The sequence below is a fragment of the Myotis lucifugus genome, unplaced genomic scaffold (genome assembly GCF_000147115.1).
Source record: "Myotis lucifugus unplaced genomic scaffold, Myoluc2.0 scaffold_10, whole genome shotgun sequence".
Taxonomy (NCBI): domain Eukaryota; kingdom Metazoa; phylum Chordata; class Mammalia; order Chiroptera; family Vespertilionidae; genus Myotis; species Myotis lucifugus.
The window spans coordinates 14,844,433-14,869,432 of record NW_005871058.1 but is presented as its reverse complement, the minus strand read 5'-3'; the positions used below and the strand labels follow the sequence as shown (position 1 = coordinate 14,869,432).

The window sequence follows — 25,000 nt, the reverse complement described above, 5'->3', positions numbered from 1 at the left end:
GGCTGTACTTGACTGAGCTGCAGAACAGGCACAGGAGAGCGAGCGAGCGAGCGAGGGAGCCAGCGAGCGAGGGAGGGAGAGAAGGGAAGGAGAGAAGAGGGGAGGGGTGGGGGCGAGAGGTAAATAGTCTTCAATCGGAAGGGAGCTGCTTCTCTGTGGTCTTGACAAGCGCTGCCGGGGCTCCGCCGGCTCAGTAATAACGGAGTGACCTTTTCTCGGGCTGTATGAGGTCTGGCTGGGCAGGGATTGCATTTTGCAGCTGAGAGCCCCGGCCGCCTTCAGCGCGGCTCCTGGCGTGCTGCGGGGGTAAGTTGTCTGGAGCCAGGACCGAGAGAGACCGCCTCGGACTGCGGTTGCCTAAAAGGAGGACACACCTGTGGCTCAGATGCGATCAACACCATTACTTGGCGGATCCTTGAGGACCTCATTATTGTAAACTTAAAAAAAAAAAATAGAGATTCCCTCCCCCTCTTTTTTTTTTCAAACAATGCTTCTTTTTGACCTTTCCCAAGGAGAAGCGCTACAAAGCAGCCACTGTGCTTTCTGAACCGCCTCCCCCTGTATCGCTTAATTGAGAAGGTAAGTGCGGCGACGGTGTACACACGCGGCGGCTGCTTTGCGGTGTGTGTGTGTCTGCGGGCGCGCGCGTGCGTGTGCGGATGTGGGTATTTTTTTTTTTTTTTCTTCTTCTTCTTCTTCCCCGAGCCTCCTAATGAGGCATAAACTGGAGCTTGCAGCCCGGCTCCGCACTGCAACTTTTGCTCGGGCTGCAGCTCTGCTGAGACGGTTTTGCTTAAATCATATGAGGCTTCATTATTTTTATGATGAGACATGAACTGCCCGCGGAAGCTGTGGCTGGAAGGAGGGAGCGCGGCTGCGGCGCGGAATGTTTCAAGTCCGACTCGAGTGGGTAATAGTCGAAGTTCACGCCGAATTGCAGCATTTCCACACCCCTCACCCCCGGGGACAGAGGGGCCGGGAGAGTTTGGCATGAGGACAGGTTCGCTCCGGTCCGGCCCGTTAGGCAAGGAATTCGGTCCCCGGATGGGTTCGGGGGAGCCCTCTGCTCCTGACTTGCTGGAATTCATGAACCCCCACCCCCTACCCCCCAAGAGTTGAAAGAACAACCTTTGGGTTCCTGTTGACACTTCTGCCTCTCCCCACTCTGCCATCACACAGCGTGGCTCCGACGAGGTGGAAAAGTGGCTATTTGGGAAGGAGGGGGGTGGTCGGGGAGAAGTGGCCAGAAGAGTGAGATTCCGTGGAACCAGGTGCCTATGTCCTAATAGGTCCCGATTCAAACCGATGCAGCACATTTTTACGGGGTGAGGGGTGGGGGGGGGTGTGGGGGGGGACACTGCCCAGATAGCTGTTATGAAATACAACTCAGATTTATGATCTTTTTCATATTGAACATGATATGCTATGCTAACGCTGCATGTGACAGTTTAATCAAATCCATTTGTTACCGCGAAGCTCAAAGGGGCCGCTGGGATTTCAGGATTATGGGCAGAGTTAGGGAAGCATGTGGCTTTGTCATTCGCCATCGTTCTGCACACCGCCACCCTGCGAGGGGGCTCTCTGTGTGCGCCGCGTCTCGTCTGGCCGCCCTCGTCCCTTCCCCCACCCCCTGCCGCCACTCCGACCCGCTCCCAAAGTGGCTTCACAATAGTCGGTCCTCCAGCGGTGTAGGCTGCGCACCAGGTCCGCCCTCGAGCTAAATAAGGAGACCCTCCCGGCGCCTATCTTTGGGCTTGGTGCTCCATGCGAAGCCTCCGCAACTCAGGCACGCCTAGAGCAACTCATGCAGAAAAAGGAGAAAAGTTTTGGTAAGGTTACCATCTACCATGGATGCACTTTGCCGGCGCTCGGCACTCTTGGCTGCTCCAAAGCCTCCCGGCTCTTCCGCTGCTTTTGTGTCTTTCTGCACGATCCCAAATATTATTGTGGTAACTGCTTTGAAAGACGGCCTGCTTAAACCAATTAATCTGGCGGGGTGCAACAAATAACTGCTACATTCTTTGCAAACCATCCCTGTGTGGGTGCAAAGACACCACCACAAAAGGCTGGAGCATAACTCCGCAAAGGGATTCTTTGTTAGAGTGTATGTATGTTTCTTATTTTTTTTTTATTTTGCATGTGAGCTGCATCAAAATTGAACTCAGTCTTGCAAATCTCTTGTTGGCCTTTGCCAAGCACTAGCACTTTGCTGCCATGGTAACTGTAATTAAACTGATAAGAGTGGAAAAATGTCAGTATCTCTGAGCCTTGCAGCTGCATTGGAGAAAAAGGGAATCAAATTGGTTCCCAGCTCCATTGCTCAAAAAGGGGAGGGGTGGTGGAAAGATGGGGAGGGGGGGGTGTTGCGAGTTGAAGGGGCAGAACAGAGTTAAGCAGCTCCAGTGCCTGAGATCTGGGGACATCTATTTGCATTGTTGTCCCTTAGGGGGCTGCAGCCTGTAGGGATGCTCTGGGCCAGTGAACAGAGAGAAACAAGCTTTTAGGCCCAATCCAGTTCTCCAATCGGGACTGGGGGCTGGGAGAGGATGAAGATGGGCAGGAGGAGAGAAAATCTTTTGTTTGGTACCTCTTGGCAATCGAAAGGCCGTGTTGGCCAAATTCTTTTAATCTGTGTCACTGCTCCCAGCTGCAGAACCCGCATTCCCATTTTAGCATCTTCCTGAGGCACCTCATCTCTGCCAACCCCCTTTATGTATTCCCTCTAACAATTCCTTCTCCCAAATTGTTCCCTGTGAATCTTCCGACGGGGACAAAATGTTTCCCATTCAGTATGGGTAGTTAGTCCAAAAATATAAAAGACTGTGTCTAAGTGCTGCAAATCTTTTATTATGATTATTTTTTTAAACCCCTGTGTGTTGTGGAGTTGTGGTTACTTTGTTGTGTTAACTACTGAAGCTGAGACTGCTCGGATGAATGGCACAGAACAAGGGAACATAATGGAGGCAATCAACCGTTAGGCCGCCTCACAATGCAATCCGGGCAATTAAAAGCTCACCAGAGTTTAAATGAAATGGTTCTACTTATTTCTGCACACCACACTGCACAGGCTATTATTTATGTCTTTTTTTAAAATTATGATTTCCCTTAAACTGTCAAATAACTCAGAATGGCAGGGTCTCAGAGGCAATAAGAATTTCCCTCAGAACAATTTACATGCCAATCTTAAACTAGTTATGAGTCCTGATGTGCTCTGAGCAACTTGTGCCATGTTTCTCAGCTCTAAACACGTACCTCTACCCAGACCTGTGCTCTGGATAGTGAGGGGAGGTTGCTGACTGCTTGATGCCTTTTAGGTTCATGGCAAAGTGGTGACTGCAAAATAGTTCTTTTCCTACAGCTGGTAAAGTTGCATGGTATTGAAAAGATTTCCCTTTCAAGAGAAATGTGAGGATGTTCTCTAAAAGAAGGCTCCGGGGTGGAGTGTAAAATATCAAACTCCTTTTCCGCCCAAGGCCAAACAGAATGCAAGAGTTTCAAATATTAATTGGCCTCTGAGTGCTAAATTAAAATGTCAACACAACAAAAACATTTTGTGAAGACAAGCAGGGTAGTGTTGCTTGTGCCAAATGTTGGTATTCCCTGTCTTGGTTGCAAAGCATTTTGAATAAAAGATAGCTGACCTCCCAGGCTTGATGGTGGTAACACAACTCAGAAATATAGCTTAGCTACAACTAAGAAGGATTTTTACAAAATAAATGTAGCTTTGTGATATAGAAAATAATTGCCTTAGAAACTGGATAATGAGACTGGCCACTCATAATATATCTCTAGATGTTTTCAATAATGAAATCCAGAGTATCACTTAGTAAATCAAAATTTCTCCCTCCCCTTAGGTGCATGATTAAGAGGCACTAGGGTGAGATCTGTACAATAATTAATGGGATTTAATCCTTGTGGAACCTTGCTAGAAGACAGTAACTAGTTCTGATCAAAGAAACTTCATTTGTTAGAAGTTCTAGAGAGTGAGATTTAGCAGAGCTATCAAGGGTTATGATTAATCTACACTAGCCCCTCAGCTCCTTCAAAGAAAAGGAGCAGAAAGCAGGCTATAGGAATACCACCTGCTCTTCTGTTCAAAGCCAGCTGCTAGTTTGCAGCTCCGGAGACCACAGCTACGCAGATCACGCAGAAAGGACAGCCACGCTGCTTTCTTCCGTGCCATTGCCTACTCTACTCCTCTAACCAGAGAAGTTATTTTCTAATGGAAGTTCAACATCATAACAGTATTATGTGCAGTGCATGTAATATTTGTAGCTAGGAAAGTTATCCATCTGCGTGGATACTGTGCCTTGATCTTTCTTATCGGTGTGATTAAAAAAAGAAAAAGATAGTGAAGGTAATAGAGGCGAAGTCTTCATCACAAGGCATCAGAGGAAACTGAAGGAGGTTTAACTCTTTTGGAGGAGGGAAGCACGCAGAAAATGTTCAAGACTAGGGCTTGGCATTTCTTTTCTTGACACTGTTTCAAGTGCATGCACATTTGGTGTTTTGTATCCTTCCATGTCCAAGTTTAGAACTTTGTGCCTAGGAGAGGAAGCAGGATAGAGCAATGGCATCGCTAGGCTGTGGGAAGGCCACCAAGTGTAGTGTTTTAAGTGTTGTTCAGCTTTGAGCCAGTACCTTAACCTCTCTTAGGCCTCCGTATCCTAATTTGTAAAATGAGGGACTTTGGAATTGATGGATGCCTGTGACACTTTACAGTGCTTAAAGTGAGTTATTTAATAAATAGGAGGCTCTGAATAGTTAGTCCAGGGTTGTTTTTAAAGCAGGGTATTAGGAAAGAAGAAACGCAGGTGAATGTTCTTTCAATTTTAGTCAAGTTGTAAAACCCAGCTAGACTCCTTGTTTATGATGGAAATATATCTTAAAAAATATAGAAATGTCCCTCTGTCTAGGATAGCATTATATAATATATGTACTGTACATATTACATTTATCTCTGTATGTATAATTATATATATATATATCATATATATATATATGATATATATATATATTCAGACTTTGCCTTCTGTTGTTTTCTTCTATAAATACGTGCATGTGAATGGTAATAAATTACATAATCCTATACTTCAGTTTTATATAAGAATATATAGTAGTATATAGTTAGGTAATCTGCCATTAATACAGGCACTGAATGATGCTTGAGAGTATACTTTTTTATTTTAACATAATGAATACTTTGAAATATCAAGGGCACAGAAGGAAGTATTTGGATGCAAACAAGCAATATAGGATTGGTGAACTTTTGGGGTGACTGTACTGTGTACTTAACTTCAAGCATCTTTGCTTCTTAGTAAGGATAGTGTAACCCCATTAGGGTACACTCTCCTTCTGTCATCAGGCACCTAGTAAGTGAAATTTTTAATCAATAAACCCCTCCCCCCAATTTTCACTTTTATAGTCTTCATGGACTATTTTGTTAAATAGCTTTCCTTTAAGATTGGTAGCCATTTGTTCACATTTTATCCCTAAAGGAACCGCCCTGTGTATAGAATGGCGACACTATACAATTATTTAATGTTATTTAACTTCGTGTACATAGTGTCCTTTTCCTGGGACCGACATGAATTCACTACTTTCTCCACTCTACATGTACGACTTCAGAAATGATTTGATAAGAACCTCACAAAGTTTGAGGCTTTCTGTGTCCAGAATATAGTTTGACTTTAGTACAGTCCTAAAAAGAGAGAGTCTCACACTCCTTAAAGGAGGCACTCTGAAATATTTAGCTTGTTTGAGGTCTTCTGACATCCTATGGCTCTGTCTTGTCGTCCCAGCTCTCTTTTTGTTTTTGTTTTTGTCTCCTTTTAGGTATACAAATGCTCTCAGTCCAGCCAGACACCAAGCCGAAAGGTTGTGCTGGCTGCAACCGAAAGATCAAGGACCGGTATCTTCTAAAGGCACTGGACAAATACTGGCATGAGGACTGCCTGAAGTGTGCCTGCTGCGACTGCCGTCTGGGAGAAGTGGGCTCCACCCTGTACACTAAAGCTAATCTCATCCTTTGTCGCAGAGACTATCTGAGGTAGGACTTACCCTTGCACACCAGTGATGGCTGGATTCCTTTTAAAGTACTTTTGTAAGTGTCTGTTTTGGTTTGTTTCATTTCCTTACTGCCAGCCTATAGTCCTGAAGGATGTTGACCTGTTAGCCTTCAAAATGTTGCCAGGTGCCTGTTAAGCAAATTATTGCTTAAGCAGTGGCCAACAAAACACAGTATCTAAAAGGTTTCCATTTGGCTTGCCTGGTTGCTCCTAGTTAGGGGTAGGTCATTCGACTGCCTGTATTGTCATGTTCATGTCAAGGACGTGTTCGGTAGAAATCAGCATATACATTTTTTTTTATTAAACCATAAGCGACAAGGTGGGCCAAGCAGAACACGAAATATGCAGCTGTCTTTCTGTTTCAGATTTGTCAGAGAAAATCTGTTAGAGATTCTCAACTGGTATTTATTAGTATATTTATTAGTCAATTTTGAAAACTTTCCCAAAGTGTGAATACATCTTTCCCCCACGCTGTTCCAAGTGGTCATAGCAAGATCTCACTGAGTGTGAACAGCCTCAGACTTGCCAGTAGCTGTATGGAAATTAGCAAAGTAACCATTGCCATCCTTGTGGGGAAATGACAGCCACTGTCCTCACTGCAAACATCTGGACAGTTTCAGGACCCGACAGATGTTCTTGCTTATGAAGCCATGGAGCTGACTAAACTTGTTTCCCAGCATTTAGTACTCGACACATGGACTTCTATTTAAAGGAAGATGATTTTGCTTTCCAGGGAACTCTGTGACTTGATTCCGCTGCACATTACTTATATTAATAAAGTAGGATCAATCAAATTAGAGAAGTGATATATGGCATCATTTGGGTTTTCATATTTGATATGATTAATCATGTTCCTAGTCTAACTTTAAGAGATTTATTTTTAATTGTCCCCCCTTATGACACAAAATTTATCAGTCGGTGGTAACTCCTTAACCATCTTAGTTATTTGGAGAGGTACTCTCTAGGAAATTTAGTGCTTCTTGCTATAGAATCCAGTTATTTTTCAGTCCGATTTAATCTTTGATATATAAAAAAAATTACTGTTTGCTTGATAATAGTTACAAGGGGGCAAATGCAGTACTGTTTTTGAAATTCTAGTCTTCCCCTTCGTAGGACTGCCTCATCTGACAGCCTCCTGACTATGACCACTTGTTACTCCTTCTCTGCGTTCTCTTGCTCAAAATACATGCAAGGTGCCAACAATGGGAAGTGACTCTTTATACCAGGATTTCCTTCATTGTGGTGGCACAACTAACCAGAATTAACTTATTGCGCGAATTCTCTTAGAACTGCAGTCTTTGAACTTTTCTTTTTGAAATAAAAATTTCCTCTCCGCTCATTGTGAATTAGAGCCTCGTTTCTACATACAGCATTTATTTTGTTTTTAATGACTTCACATTGCTTCCTAGTTTGGCTTTATATTACTAACCAGTAAGTCATGGGTTTTTGAATCTTTTTGACTTTTACTTTTGTTTACAATTGTAGTATCTCCAGTGGATTTATGTCACAACAATTACAAAATAAGTCATTTTATAGAGTCTGGCAAGGTTAAGGCGTCCTAATAAGTAGTAAAGACAGAATTAAGTTAAATTTAAAGAAAATTTTGAAAATACCTAGAATTTTTAAGTTAAAAATATAAATTTGCCAATGAAATACCTGCGTCTGGAGTGAAGCTGTTTTGCAGTTGTCAATATAATAGCAAGCGAGAAAGTAACCTTGGACTTATTCTTCCTTATGGTAATAAAATATGATGTTCAATTGCTTTGATATCTCAAGTACGTATTTTGTTGAAGAAAATTTTCAAATGAGTCCATATTGTTGCCCTTTGTAATATAACGTTTAGTAAATTTCTGATAGGCTTAAACTTTTAATGCTTGTTAACTTATTTTTAGACATTCATACTCTCTCCGATATAAAACCTGGTCCTGATTGCCAATATATTCATTTCTCAGGGTACAATTTCCTCTTAAATTGGTCATTACCACATTAATGGCTAGTTGTTATGTTAACAGCCTAAAGGTTGTTAATATTTCAAACTAAGTTGTTAACAGCAAGCTTATTCCTTATTTAAACTGAAGGTTTGTTTTATATAACGTGACTTCTTTGGCAACTAGTAATTCATCAACACTTGAAAATTGTAGAAGTGAAATGAGAAATTGGTATGTGAGTAAAAACACTGCATTATGTATTACAGATTATGCCACAGATGTGGTATTTAGCTTTATGTGGGAAGCATGTAGCTCAGTGATATTGTGTGGATGTTCAACAGCATATGTCTCTGGCACATTGAAATAGTCTGATTCTGTATGTGAGATGGGCAAATACAATCAAGCTAATGTTATTTACAAATTAATTTCTTTGAATGTGTACAAATAGTCATCCAAAATGTTCATTGAATGCCTGCTGTGTGAAAGGCATACTTTTAGGTAATGGATGAAATAACTAATTAAAAAGGGAGATGTACCTAAAATTGTGACTATCTAATCATTTAACAATTATACAAAATGTGCAATATGACCAGTGAACAAGTAGTATTCTGTGGCTATTTTCCTCCTGGTTCTGCACATTTCCTGTCTGTATTTTGCATAACCAGTGCTTAACCATTTAAATCCTATTAAAAGTGGCGTAGTTTTGTTTTTGTTCTTTGGATATTACATAATTCCTTTGAAGCATCAAACAGGCCATACATAACTTACAGGTCTGTATTTCTCTGTCTACGTTCCTGGGCATCTAAATAAGAATATAGAAAATGATAAAAAAAATTGTTTACCTGTACTAATAAATTATTTGTTATAGGCATTATCCTGGTCTAAAGAATTTTTTTCATATCTATAGAAGATTGACCTATTTTTGATAATCGTATTTAACTTCCTAATAACTTCTTTGAAAAAAACACACACAACCAAAACAAACAAAAAAAAACATTTTTAATTCTGAACAATGATTCCTAAAGTTCTAATGTTTTATTTTGCATTGCTTGGAGCAATGATAGTGATGACCTGTTTTTACAAGTTCTTTAAGTAATGAATACACAAATTTAAATCATAAGATATTTCTTATGGGTTATCAAAACTATGAGTGTGATCAATTTGATTCCTTTCAGATTTTTTTTCTCCTTTGTGGCACAATTAATATACTTAAGAAAAAGAAAACATTTTACAGCTTATATGCTGAGTTTCGAATCTGAACAGTTCATTTTCCATAATGGGGCTGGTATAATGTATTTTATTCTTCTTTAGAATATAAAATGCACGGATCTGATGAAAGAATTTGACAGTTTGTAGGACTGTCCTCCGCCTTCATTCATTACCTAAAGGAACAGAAGGATTGACATTCAAAAACTTCCTCTATTAACACACTTTCTGACTTAAACTATGAAGTCAATCTGTCCATCAATCTTTATATGTCAAGATGTAGAAAGGTATCTGTTAAAAATGTATCCAATACATTTAGAACTTTATATTATTAAGAGATGAACTTATGACCAATTAGAATGGCAACATCTTTCTACCTTGAACTAGAGCTTAAAATTCATAGACTTCCTAAAGTAGATTAACAATTATTGTATAAAAGTTAGCAAAGATTTAGTAATGGTATTTATAGGACTCTACTCACTACCACACTATCATCTTTATTTTGGAAAATGTGAATGAAGTAGTTAATGTATAACCAGAGTTTTAGAATGAAAATTTTTGTGGCAAGTGATAAGAAATCAGAACCAGGAGAAATAGCAAAATATTTTTCAACTCGATGGCAGTAAAGGATATCAGAATCTATCACTTAAGTTTTGGGGTAATTTTTGGTGTGTTTTTTGTTAAGCTTAAAATTTCTTACTTGAGGTATATTTTAAGCATTAAGTCCATATAGGCTGAGAATGTATTCAAAGCTCTTTGCTGTGATATATGCCATAGAAACTACTTACAGCTCTTCCTATATGAGAAGCTGAAAATGTCTTATATAAATTTTAATGCAATTTTCTATTTTTATATGTGAGGATGATCTCTTTAAAATGAAACTACTGAGAGTGATGCTCCGTGCTCCATCAGAGTTACCAATTAACAAAAAACAGTTTGAAGTTGCTGTGCTTACTACAAATTAATGCTTTAATATAATGATATAGTAACTTTAAAATAGAACATTAAAAGCAATGGCTGCATAAAATATTAATCTAGCTATCGCTTTATTTCACACAGATCAAACCTGGTGCCTCTAAATTTTTACATAAGGTTCAATTAATATTAGTACATAATTAAGGCTTTAAAGGAAATCATGAATATGTTGTTAATATTATTTTATCTGACAAGTTACTTCACAATTTTTAAATGTTGAATAAAGTGTTCATTTTTTTTTTGCTTCATTGTCATCTTTTTAGTATTAGGCAGTTGAAAACATCTTCCTCGGAAAGCAGTGAATTATTGTTATTTGAAAAGTAACTTTTATTTTAAATTCTGAAAATGTAAGCTTTTATATGGACTAGAACTCCCAAATAACCTTTTTCTTCTCTACAATCTTCATTGAAGCTTTTCTAACACTTTATTATAGTCATAACTTTTACCATATTTAAATGTCTAAGCTAATCTTAGTATTATGAAATATTTTGACATATGAATGTGTTAGACTCTATGGTCTGTTTAAAAAAACACTGTTATATTCCTTGAAAATTATCTTTATTTGTAGCTTTATAAAAGGTTGTAATTTTAAGTCCATTTTTCTGTTTGTTATCATAAAGCATTATTAAATTATATTTTAAATAATTTAGACTCTATATCATTCATGGACCATTACAAATCAGGAGTGATAATTTCGTTTTGTAAAATACTTTTGGAGGGAGCCCCTCACTTTAGAAAAAAATCGATGGATTCACACCAGACCTCCTCAGTGTCAACTGCTTTTCAATAAACTTTTAAAAATATTTCATCTACACAGAAAATTTATTATTTCTAAATTTGTCTCCAATATCATTCTGTCTTTAAATCTATGAGTCATCCATTTTCAGCGAGTGATTATTTAATGTAGTTATTTTAGTTTTGTCACTTTTTGTTTGACAGACTTTAGATATTTTCACTGACAAAGCCACCCCCTCCCCAGACAATATTATTAAAAATACAAAAATATTTCACACTATTTCTATATCTTTACTGTTTTTTTATCTTTTTATAAAGCATGGAATACTTTAGTCAGGATAGTTTTTACACATAAGATGGATAAGTTAGACATACCTGACTTAGCAGAAAAATATTCTGTTTCTACAAGTATACTTAGGATTAAATGCATCTGGAAGACCTACATTTGAGAATTGCTAAAATTGCTTATTTTGCACTTTATAAATACATAGAACTCTGGGAAAGAATATCTATTTTTGGTTGCTCTTAGAGTATATCAAAGTAAGCCAGCACTTCATTTATAAATTCACCATTAACTTCCATTAAGTGACTAATAATAAATTTTAATGCTGTGTTTTGACTGCATACACATAATTTATTAAGGAATCTCATTTTTGAAATATGCTGAAAGTAGTAATTTTGGAAATGGTTTTGATGAATCTATGCCTTGTAGAAATGCATTATGTTAGTTCAGTTTCCTGCCTCACATAAAAGTTATATAGCCTAAAAGAAGAACTGAGCCAACCTACTAGTAAATGACCATTATATATTTTTTTCAGTACACTGTGAGGCATTGAAATCTTATTTTGGTGTTTGGCTTGAAAATATTTTCCATCTCCTACGAGAATGTCTTCTATTATTCAAAGTCATTACCTGCAACCTCATTCTATCTTTAGAAAAAATTACCTAACATTTCTCTAGTTTATCAATAAACGTTAAATATATGAATTGTAAATGCAGGACAAGATCTTGAAAACAAGGGATGTAAAAGTAAAACAGCACTGACCACATATATTTTAAAACAGCATTTACAGCAGCCATGTCTTTTTTTTAATGCTTTTCCCGTTTGTTTTGATTTTCTAAATTGGTTTGTATAAGAGATATATGCAATCTCCCCTTGTTACCCATTTAAAGTGTTGGAGGTGTAGATGTGCAAGCTGCAATACAGATATTAGACCCTATGGAACCTTAGAATGAATATTAACTTTTGTCATAATTGATTTTTATCAGATCATTGTCGTTTGTAGGCTTTGAAACTTGTAAAACCCAGACACTTGATGCCAGCTAATTTCTTAGTACTGTAAACTATAGCACTGAGTTGTTTTTACAGGGTGTTTGCCGTTCCAAGAGGAAGACAAGTTTTATAGTACTACAGAATGCCTAAATTTATTCCCCTGTAATGTTTATCACCCCATTCTGTTTTTTCTCAGCTTCTATGGAGTTTGAAACTGTCTGTTCTATTTTTCTTTCTATCATCGTTACATACTTTGTTTCATGATTACCCATAAATTTCCCTTTTCAGAGTATTTACAAGAAATGGATTTTGAAGTGGAAGTTTACATTGGGAAGCAAGAAATGTGGCAGTTAGATTTTCATTCCTTACTTTAAAACAATTTTTTTTTGCTTATTAAGGTTTTCTTGCCCCTTATCATCGATATTTATGGATAACTTTTCTCTAAAGGATTTGAAACCCACACCTACCCCTTTATTATAGTCATCAAACATGTTTATTATATTAACAGACTACACACATCAGTCACCTGTGTGTTCACTATGCCATTTTTGCTTTCTGCCCTATATTATCAAAACTTCCCGATAGGCCTTTCTCTCCTCAACAATATTATTTTGTAGTTATGTAAAGATTCTAAGTCTTTTGCTGAATTCTTTTCCTCCACAGTGTTAGTTTTGTGTCAATGCAAAAAGCTCTAGCTGTGGACTTCACAAGTTTCAAGAAAAATTACTCTTGAGATAAATAATCATCTTGGAATAGTCAGATTCCTGATTTGAAATTGGGAAATTAACATTAAGTTGAATATATTAAGTTAGACTCTAACCAGCATGTGTTGTTATGATTCAATTTAATATTAAAAACTCTCCAACTGTGCTACTGGGAAAATAAAAGACTCTCAGGAATTCAAAGATTATTTGCAGAGGAGTATACCAAAGCCACATTTAAGTAGAATTGTTATTCCTAATGCAATAACGCATCGTCGACATTAAACCCATCCTATTAATAAAAACATAAAATACATTTTAGTAAACAAAAATATCACATATGACAAGGACTCGTAAGGAGGCATGGAACTTCATAAAATGCTCTAATGCTAACATTTAATAGCAATCTTATCAGCACAGAACAAAAGTAAATTCCCATCTCATTTATGCTATCAGATCCCATCAGGCAACTTCAAGGGAACATAACACATTTTCGACTTTGCTAGTTTATTCTTATTTTCTAAAACTTTTAGGATAATACCATTTCTCTTAGAGCAATTCTAACAGAAATGCATACGATTTTTGAAATTATTTTATTCTTTTTCTTGTTTTTGAAAGATTTTGAAATCCCTTAAGTAATGTCCTTTGATAGATTGCTCCCAATTCCCCAAAAACAGCAGAATCCAAACTGTTACACTTTGAAATACCTGGTGGCATTGAGCACGATGATTATATTGTGTTGATCAACCGCTCGATAAAAATATATTCTGACCAACAGTTCATGTTAGACTGCGTAAGATGCGTGATCAGTACTTGTCCCTTTGCTTGAGTGGTTGGGGGCAGCGATGGGAGAGACGAATGGAAAAAGCCAGCATAGCTTCTAACACTAAATATGAGTATTAGCTTCAATGGGCAGGTTGATGTGTATTTTCCAGGTGAGAAGTTCCACTATACTGTGAACGTAATTTTAAAGCCTGTAAGTATTGCATGTAAATATTCACTGAGGGATGGATCATTTGTGCTTTGCATGATACAAAGAAATTATAAGTCATTGAATTGCCTTAAAATTTATAAGCTAGTATTTTCTGTGACCATTTCTTTGGGAAAAAATGAGAAATGTTCTGAGCTATAAGAATCCCTTCCTTCTCCAGGACGTCCTTGATGAGCGGGTACTCTTCGTGTTTATATTTATGATCACACGTTTAGCTATCTCTCTAACAGTTTAAAAATGAAACCAGTCAATTAATAAATACTTGAGTACCAATGCTTTATTCCTATGGAAAATGAATGTATAATATTATATTTCTAATTGATTTTATATAATATATACATATAAAGTTAATATTTTATTATGTAAAGAATAAGGGAGTCAGTCTGGGAAATTTGGGAAGAATTTAAAGACAAGTTATTTGGCATATTTTCTACAACTGATGTAGTCACAATTGCTTTTAAATAACTCGGAAAAATATATAAGATCTTTAGTCTGATTATGTCCCATGGAACTAATATGGAGAATGAGAAAAGGTTATAATCAAGAGATATTAGAAAAAAATTTAAGAGTGGAGATCAGAAAAAAATTTAAGAGTGGAGATCATAAGTAATAAGGAAAATTTAAGCTCTGTAAAAAAGGCTGAACTTCAAACTTTATAGTTGTATTTTAGATATAGAGTAAGATAGAGTTAGCTCTGTAACTTTCACACTGTTTTCATTGTTTCGTCTCTTATAACAGATATTGCTAAACTACCAACAGAGGTACAATTAACATCCCTTGCAAAATGCTTAGCGTCCTTGGGCCCCATTTTCCCATTCAAAAAATATTATTCTATATACTCTAAGCGACAAGAATCCCTTCCTTCCACAGCGCGTCCTTGATGAGTGAGTACTATTTGGTGTTTATATTTATGATCACATGTTTTGCTATCTCTGTAACAGTTTAAAAATGGAACCATTTAGTCAGCTAGCAAAGCCCTGGATACTGCACTGAATAAAGCACAGAAATACATCCTCCCCATTAGAGCTTATAGTCTAGTTAAGGGAAGCAGATTATCAACAAAATAATTACTGAGTACATTAGGAGATGATAAACACTACAGGAAAAATAGAGCAGTATAAGAGGTTTGTAGAATTTGTACTGATGTGTGTGTGTTTGTACATGCCATGCGTGTGTGGCGGGGGGGGGGGGGATTGGGAGAGAGGGAAAGGCAGGAATGGAAAGAGAAGGATTTGAAAACTAAATAGGGTACTCAGGGACAGCCTTGTTGAGATGGTAACTTGAGTAAAGACCTGAAGAACGTGAAGGAGCTAGCCCTGAGGTTGTATAGGAAGGACAATCTGGGCACAGGGAACAGCCAATACAAAGGCCTGGGATAGGAACTTGTCTGATGTGTTTGAGGAACATCAAGAATGCTAATGTGGTTAGAGTGAGTGAGAGCGGCACTGTGTGGTCCTACGATATCCCCCTGTTGCTTTTACAAGCTAGAATGTCCCTAAACTTTTCTAAATGTCCTCTAAGGAAATGGTAATACAGTTGGCCCTTCATATCTGCTGATTTTGCACCTGTGGATTTAACCAATTAAGGATTAAGAACAGTATTTTCAGTCCATGGTTGGGAATTGGTGGATGGAAGGGCCTACTGTTTGCATTGTTCTACATCATTTTAAGAGACTTGAGCATCTGTGGATTTTGGTATCCACAAGGGTCCTGGAACCAATTCTTTGGGGATACTAGGAATGACTACTTCCATTTGAGAACATTGTGAAGTTTATTCAATTAGGCTATTATGGACTGAATTTCCTTTGGGATTACTCATGCAAAATTGAATGGAATTATTTTTCATTTATTATTTACTGGTAGTGTTTTCTTAATGCCTTTTTATTTGGCCCCATGAACCCTCTTTGGTTTATAGTTATAAAGCGTGAATCCCAAATACACCTCAGGATTCAATCATTTGGCTGTCTGTTGCTAATTCATAGGTGATCATATAGTTGTATGTTTGAGTTTAGGTAGACACATCTACATACATCTGCTCAAATGGATAAAGGACTGTTTTTACATACACTATTTCAATGTGAAATACAAAGGAATGCCCGTAGTTTGAGCTAAGGCTGCCAACACATCATGAATCAGAGTAATAACTAGACCAAAGATTTCCTTAAACTCTATCCTGATCACAATGTAACTTATATTTTTAGAATATTTAGGTAATAAAAATTGCAAAGATGTGGATTTTTATAAAGCTGACAATTTTCTACTCTTGAAGTGGAAACATCCGTTATTCGAGGTCTGAAGGGTGAAATTTTCCATTATTTTTTAAGTCAAGCTGAGTTTTATTTAAATTATTTTCTAGTACAAAATATTTAAAATAGTTGATTTATCATAAATGTTTCCAAATCCAGCATTTAGAGGGAAAAAAATGCGTCAAAGACATACTGCTGTTTAAAACAATTTATTTAATCGTGTCCTTGATGAGATGAGACAAATGTTACTTACATAAGTGTTCTCTTTATGCTTCTGTTTCTCACCCCTAACCTAACCCTAGCTCACTAATTTTAGTTTCACATCAAGAAGTGCGAAGCGTTAATCTTCAAAACTAAAAGATGAACGTGCGATCCTGCTTTTAAGAGTGGGATTTGTATGTACAAACTGTCTTTACTTTGAAAAATGAAAAATGTTAAATAAAACTTTAAATACAAATGAAAGTACTTGAGCCTGTATTTATAAAACGGGCTGAGATGCACCATGGGTGTAGGCAGAGTTGCTGGGATAATGTGCCTGGAGCCTTGGAAAGCAGCCTCATATGAGCATTCCACATGGCGGCCAGCTAGACTCCATACACAAGGAAGTGGGAAACATCCTTTTTCAGAAACCCAGGAGGCGGTGGCTACATGGCTTTACAGATCTTAATTCCTGCTGTCACCCTGCACATCTGTGTGCTTCTTTCTGTCATCTTTTCTAGCAGCTCCCCTACGCTTTTTGGCAGACGGGGCATCTGTTGTAACTGCCATTTTGTCCTGGTTGAGTTGAAGACCTATATTCCTAACCGTTTTGTGATTCTCACCTTCCAAAGTAGTTCACTTGAATCTTGATTTTAAGGAAATGTTGCTTGACCTTGAGCTGATAGTTTGCTTCGTTTTTAAATAATCTTGTCAATGGTAGTCATTAAACTAACCATTACCTTTGGAACAGAGGTCACATGCTCATTTGACTATAACTGCTAACTGCTTTGTCTTCTCTATTAATTGGACTTACATTTTGAGGAGATTGAAAAATTTTTACAAATATTTTTCTTATTTTCCTTTGAGGGTTTATCTGCTGAACAGTAAACAGAGACTTTCATTTTCATCACAGCTCAGTTTTTTTGCTGTGATCCTAAGTCACAAGCTTATTCTACATTCATTTTAACACATACAGTGCATTTTTAATGATTTCACTGTGTGTTTCTCATTATTCCACCACATGGGTGTTGCCCTACTTCCACCAAATATCATTAATGGCTAATTAGCCATAGATTACTAATATGATGCATTCATCTGCTGGTTTTTACCTTATCTGAATATCACTTTGTATAAAGGAAAAGAAAAAAAGAAAAACAGTCACACCAGTTCTCCCAAATTAGGTGAGGTTAGATCTAACCCCTAGGTTTTAGAGGTATGTAGAGTATTATAATGGTGAAGAGTCTAGAGTTAAAGTCTACACAATTCTGCTATATCTCAACTATTTATTCCTAAGCGAGTTCCACAACCTCTCTAAGCCTCAGTTTACTTGTCTGTAAATAGGAGCCATAGACCCACTCATAGAATTGTCAGGGGGCGTCAGTGAAACACCCTAGGTACAGAGTTGAACACACTGGCTAACGCTGCAATGTGAGCTTCTGTGTTATGAATGAAGACTATCCCTGAGTAATGAAAATAAGATAGTTTGAAAATTAAACATGAGGATAAAATGAAACATTAAGATGAGGTTTAAGAATGATAAATAATCAAGAATATGAAAGGCTACTACTATAATAAGAGCTGTACCAACTTCTCATCTACAAAGAAGATAGATGAAGAAATGCCTAAGTAGCATGCGTACCTGAAGCCATACAGGAAAAGAATCCTTAACGGTGGAGATGATTGCGATCTGGAATGGGTTATTAAATGAAGGTTATAGTATTTTTACATACATTAAGGTTAATTTGAATCATTTGAGGAATTATTGAACATGCCATTTTCTTTCCAACTGAGCTGGTAGTTTTCTGAAATATAGGCCCACACTCCACGTTTTAGCATGTGTAAGTTCTATGGCCTTGTAAAGCATTATGTTTAATATCCCATAGGGTGGAATTATATGTGAAATTTCAGCTTGCTCGAGGTTTCCTTTATGGTTGTGATTTTTGTATCTTTTTCCTCAGGTGACAAGGACAACCGAATGCCAGTATCTTTTAACTGATCATTCTTTGTCACAGTGTTCTCTAAACATTTTGATTATATACCTTTATTCCTAAGAGTTAAGGGTGCACCTTTAATTTAAATACATATTTATCCATCATGAATATTTCATGGTACATTTTTTTAAATTAGAAAAACAATGCTTAAAAGGATAAGATACAAAATAAATAGAGCTAGAAATGCAAGTAACTGAATAAGCATGTCTGGGGTTTGTGTACCCCCAATATGGATAGTGATATTATTTCTCAATAGCCTTCGTAAGCTTACTTGACAGTTATTTGGTAGGGGTACTTGTGAATAAAACGAGCGGGAAGACCAATATTGGGGAAAAGAGTTGTAAAAGAGAGATGTGATCGTTGTTTAAAATAAAAGGGCTTTCTGGACATGGGTTAGTATGCCAGGCTCTGGTCATTTAATATAAAATCAAGGTTTTCTTTCTGAAAACTGTGGCAATGCACGTGGACTCTTTCTAATGCTCTACCATAGCCACCGGCAATATTAATATGAGGTGGAGTCCTCCCTCCCCCACGACCCCCTATTCGGGACACTGTGAGATTTTAGACAGATAAATGCTAAGAGAAAAAGAACCCTATGTACCAAAGGCAGTGTTTACCGCATGTAATACATATCATTGTTTGTCTCCTGGAGTGAAAAATACTTGTGTCGTGCTGTTAAAATGCACTCCTGACAGACCAGTGCTTGCTATTATAGGGTCCATTGCTTAAAAAAATGATACACTGACAGAAATACAATTTAAGAAAATTTAACACCAAGGGCAGTCAACCATGTAGGCTACTATTAAGGGGCCAAAACTCAAGGCCAGGGGTTTATTTAAAAAAAGAAGCCCAGTTTATTTGCTAGTGGTAGGCAAAGTAAAAAGAAAAAGAAATGTAACTTGAATTCCTTGCTCTCTAGTCTGTAGAAATTAATGAAAGCAACAGTTCAATAAGATTTTATTGCTGAAATGTTTAAGCGAAACATTTTAAGAATGCTTTGGAATTTTTAAACAGTTACTTACCATTTAGAAAGCTGTAACACTGCAGTGCGTAACAAATTGTTAGCGTCGGCTCCTAGGCACACCCAGTGATTTTCTTAAAATGTGTAGTCAGAGCTGGTTAATCTGAACCACTTTGTTCATTTCATTTTTGTGTGTATAACTTATAAATATATTTGAGATTGACAGGTCAGCAACATCCACAATTACTACAATTTAAAATGTAAGCTATTGTCCAAGTACTCTTATGGGCATAGTTTGGTAGTTAAATGCATTGGATTTGTAACAAGGCCTTTTGAGAAGGAAAATAACCAAATAGGAGATGAGATGAGATATATTGGATTTCAGAAGAGTACAGAATGTTCTAATGAATAAACTGCTACTGAATGATGATAAAGCATGTGTTTTTAAGCTATCACATGGCTCTATTATTAGGAGAGAAAATTCCATGAATTTAGATGAGATGTATTATCTAATTTTACCATTTTAAAAACAAATCTGCCATCCAATAATATTTGATACCAACTGTGTATGGATTACATGTTCCTTTGGGAGAAAGGTTACAAAAGTAATACAATAAATAATCTGAGCTTCAAGGAGCTTAACTTGGGTATCAGAGAAATAGAAAAAAAAAACAATGTCTACTGCTATGGAGAATCAAAAGATTGTATCTTACATTTTCTACCCAGATGGTATAGTCTTATTTCCATACCCTAGGATGAGCCTTGGGAGGCATTTGGTCCAGCCAAGAAAGGATGTCCAAAGATGAAATGCAGTGTCTTTGTAGATGTCTTCTAGGATTCAGTTGACCTGAATCTGATAATATTATGCAACAGATTTTTTTCCCCTATGAACATGGAAGATAATGCATACTGTGAAATGGTCCAGACACATTGTCCAGGGCCTCTGTGGCTCAGCTGTGTGTTGGAGCAGACCCAGTAATGTTTGCTGAGGAAGATGTGGTCCTCCTCTCCTTGCCACAGCCATGTGATGGCTCTCTGTTTTAGTTGCATTGCTCACTTCCATATGTGGGCTTTATCATACCATGGTACCTCTTCAGTCTGTGTTCTTACCAGAGGGTACGACTTAAAATGCTGCTTTTCAATGCTTATTTTTAAAAAGTTATCTAAAGGAAAGAGCATTTATGGAGGGTTATGAAAACCTGGATGTTAAGTTATTTCTTCTGAGAGTTTTAAATTTATCCGTGGATCGCTCCAGAGAGCGATGCACTTGACCTTGAGGCCTATTGTTTTGGCTCCTCAGAAATTTTCAAAGAATTATACATCAGGGTTTTACCATTAGCTTGTGTTGAAGAATTGCAAAAAACAAATTAGAGTCTTGGGGATGCTGTTGTGAACTTTGTTTACAACAGACTCACTGTTGAAATTTCCTCCAGATGTTAGAATGAGAAAAGTTTCTGAGACTCTAAACAATTAAATGGTGTTTTTCTCAGGACTTTGAATCATATATTTGTTTACATTTTTTCTTCTTTGTCTCCTAGGGAGTTCAAATCAAATTTTACTTTCTTTTCTAACAACAGCATGGTATATTAACATATAGTATTCTCCAGGCTTTTATCCATATTTTTATTTATTACTAGAGGCCCTGTCTGTGCACCAGTGGGGTCCCTCAGCCTGACCTGCGGGGATCAGCTGAAACTGGCTCTCTGACATCCCCCAAGGGGTCCTGGATTGCGAGAGGGCGGTTCTCGGGTGATGCACCCTGGAATCGGGCTCCCTCCTCTCTGGTTCTGGGTGCGTGACCCAAGAATCGCAGCTGCCAAGTCACTGCTGCTCAGAAGCTCCTGTGTTGAGCGTCTTCCCCCTGGTGGTTGGTATCCATCATAGCTTCCAGTCGGAGGGTCACTTAGGCTTTTATATATATAGATGCAATCTGAAGCTATTTATTTCATCTGAGGATGATTTTTGAAACTTTTGAAATGAGACAGTTTAAATAGTTGGAATGAGTGAACAATAATGGAGAATAAATAGACGTGGGAGTACATGAGGCATGTTCAGATAACTGATTGAAAAGAATTTGGGAAAGGGAGGATATGATGAAATTAATTCTCTAGTCTAGGTGTTATATATATAAAATATAGGGTGTCCCCATATATACACACACTTTGAATAATTATAAAGGTATTTTTTCCACTGGATCCTCTGAAGCCCCTCATGTCATTGTCAATAATCTTTCCTGTGTCTACAATCTTTTGCCAAGATGCTTTTTCCATCATAACATTTTCTTAACCGAGTTTTATTCATTGCTTTAGAGTCTGTCTCTTCTTTAAGGAGGAGGTTTCCTTTAAGCTGTCAACAGTGGCATTGTACTACTTCACTCTTGTAAATTCCACATCCGAGGAAGCCAAGAGGAAAAGCTGGCATTCTCTTGGATTCACACGGCCACCTTCACTCACTAATAACAATGCATCTTCCAGTGAAACTCATACAGTCTAGTTACACTACCTTATACCCTTTCTCACTCCTGTCATTTCTCTTTGCCACAATTCTTGGAGATTTTAAAAGGCTTATAGCTGACCCATCTAAAACCTAGCCCTACCTTGTTGAACCTCCTTAACTGTCCTGAATGTCAGTCCTCTATCCCCAAGATCACATACAACTCCTGGTCCTTAAAGAAAAATATTCCATCTCAGGAATCGTAAACTTTGTCATATCAACCTGTCTAGCTTGCATGACAACTGCTCTTTCATTTCAGACACTCAGCCTTCCGTTATGTCTTTTTCTCCTAATTTGGTCAAATATATCAGGATGCTGTCCTTCCCTGACGAGCATGAAGCCACCTGTTGATCATTAGAGCTCCCCCTTCCATCCTCTCACCCACATCTGTCCTCCTGTCTCAGTGCTCACCAAGGCTGCAATCTGGCAAATTGGCATTGGTATACCACTCCCTCTGTTCTACTCCTTGAATATTGCTGGAAACAAGCAAATAAAATAACGATTGGTGCTCCTACAAATAATTGGTTTCTCCTTCACTGGGCCTCAAGGGCTGAGCCAGTTATTTGTACTTGGCTACCATCCTTACCCACGACCTTCAACAGCTCTACCGAACATGTATAGCTCTCCTTGAGGCCTGTTCTTTAGATAGTTGTTCTGACTCCTTTTCTCAGAAGATGCCCTTGCCACCTCCATCAAAACTGAAAGCATCATGTTTGATTAAATCAGCCTCTTAACACTATTGACATTGCATCTACTTTTCCATTTATCTTTAACTTCTTTCATCTCATCTTTGTTCCTTTTAAGGCTAATTCTGTATACTTAGTTCCATTCCCTTCAATATCCTGTGGATTTATATGAGGTATCTTCTTTTCCTTTGGTATTTTATTATCTCCTTTTTTATAAACTCTTGACCCTCAACATATGAATATATGCAAGACTTTCCTATCCTGAAAAAAAATCTTTATCCCTCAAATATATGTTGGTATTATTTAAGTCCTTTGTTGCTCAATTTTTTTAGAGAATAATCTATCCTCATATCCTCATCCATACTTTTTCAGCCTCATTTGCTTCTTGTCCACTTATGATCTGGCTTTGATCACTAACCATTCTATCGAAATTTCTCTCCCTGGTATCTAATTGCTAAAACCAATGGACATTTTATCAGGAATTATATAGTTTCTTTTCTCTTTTAAATGTTGGTTACTCTTTTCTAAGAGCTTCCTGCTATCTTGGATGCTATAACCATACTACACAGTTTAGATTCTTTTCTGGGTGTCTCCTCTCCACCAGACACTTAAAAGAACACTGATCTTATTGAGGAATAATTTTCTCTAGGGGGGATACTATTTGTCTTCATGGTCTTAGTTGCTGCTCATATTGTGATGGCCCTTAAATGTCTACCTGTAGTGCTATACTCTCCTCCAAGCTTAAGCCACGTATATCTAGCAACTTCCTTAGCATCTGTAGGTAACTGGTACACAGGAAACTCAAGCTCAAAATGTCTATAACTCAACACATATAAAATCAACATAACTCTAATATAGTACCTTAATCTGATAAAGATAATATAAAATATATAGAAACTAATTTTATTTATAAATACATATATAAAAACTTAAAAGGTTTTGACAACACTTAAAAATGTATGGGCAGTTAATAAAATTCAGCAGTCATTGCAAAACTTCCAATAAGGAGAAATAAGAGGAAGCTAGTTAAATATGATTAAGAAAATTTACTGAAACTGAGCAGCAAATATATAAAACAGTTAAATACTGACATAGCCATTTCCATTAAAAGCAGGACTATTGTCACTTTTATTCAATGTTGTCTTAAAGGTTCTTCTAACTAATGTAACAGGATAAGAAAATTAAGTATCAGTATAAATATTAAAAATAAAATTATTTTCTTTGCAAATAATTAGGAAAACTCAAGAATTAATAAGAACAGTTGGCAGAGTAGCTAGATAAAAGACAAGGTAAATAGAATTGTAGTTTTACTCTATGCCAAAAAAAAAAAAGTTACTCAGTAGAATTGAGAGGAAAAGAAATTCATTAAGAGTAAAAATAAAACTTTATTAAAAAAAGATAAGCATTAGAGTCCAGCATGCCTATGAAGAAACCTTTTTAAAGGAAAACTGCTAAAAAGATTGTCCTCTATTTTTTATTAGATAAATATAGAACAATTTCAATTGTACCAAGGACAGAGCTGGTTAATTATGAAGGATGGTTCTAATTTTGAAATAAAGTCACTCACATGATGACAAATACTTCTTGAGGATTTACTTTATTCTAGATACTGGTCCAGAGGTAGGGACTGTCACAGTGAAAAATACAGATAAAAACCTTTGCCCTTGCGTATCTTATATTTTTAGTACCATATTTAAGGTATTTTCCATGAGCCTGGAACTGTACTAAGTGCTTTACAGATACAAACTAATTTACCCTTTGGGGAAAATGTACTCATTTTAGCAACAACTACCCTGAGAGGCACAGCATGATTAATTTGTTTAGCCAATAAGTTGCCAAGATGCAAGTAGTTGAGGAAGGATTCAAATCCAGAGAGTGTGCCTCCAAAACCTATTCTGACTGCCTGTACTTTTTTAAAATTTAATTTAATTTTATTGTTTAAGGTATTACAAATAGTAGTACCTATGTCTCCTCCCTCCCCCCCCCCCACTGACCTCCCCTACACCCCCGGCACTTGCCCTCATCCCCCCACCCCCAGTGTCCTGCGTCTGTTGGTTGTGCTTATATGCATGCATACAAGTCCTTCGGTTGATCTCTTACTCCCCCAACCCTCCCCTGCCTTCCCCCTGTAGTTTGACAGACTGCCTGTACTTTTGTGTGTGAGGACCATAGTCATAGTGTGCCATCACGCTACCAAGAAGAAGCAAGGGAGCTCGCTATTCGCTTATACACCTGGGTTACCTTTCCAAGCTGCTGGCACACCATTGCTAAAATGCCAGTCAGTTAAATGTACACCTGGGAGGGTATGAAGTACCTACCAGGAAACGTGTTTCTCGTCAGTGGCATCAGACACCTTACATTTTAATTCTGTCCTGAAGCTCACCAAACAGCTCCTGTGAATCATACCCATTATTTTTCTGCTAATATTTTTTTAATGAATAGAGAGATTCAGACCATTATTTATTCTTTGGTGTTTCTTAAGCCTATTGGAAAATAGCCAAAACATTTCATAAGGCTTCCTCTAAATACTTTAATAATGTGTATGTAAA

At 37.3% G+C, this 25,000-nt stretch overlaps 1 protein-coding gene across 6 annotated transcripts in view; it reads left to right on the top strand.

The window, feature by feature from the left end:
- The window catches only part of LMO3 (LIM domain only 3), a 56,083-nt gene that overhangs the window by 1,573 nt on the left and 29,510 nt on the right, over nucleotides 1-25,000 (top strand). For 2 of the 6 annotated variants that reach the window (XM_006084300.1, XM_014451730.2), the window contains exons 2-3: nucleotides 513-579; nucleotides 5,836-6,049. In XM_006084300.1, the coding sequence (XP_006084362.1) occupies nucleotides 5,844-6,049 (206 nt within the window). In that variant the 5' untranslated portion in view covers nucleotides 513-579; nucleotides 5,836-5,843. Of the gene's footprint in view, nucleotides 1-512; nucleotides 580-696; nucleotides 896-1,538; nucleotides 1,830-5,835; nucleotides 6,050-25,000 lie in introns of those variants that run through there. The other 4 variants (XR_002828053.1, XM_023749814.1, XM_006084299.3 and 1 more) reach the window with 4 other exon arrangements.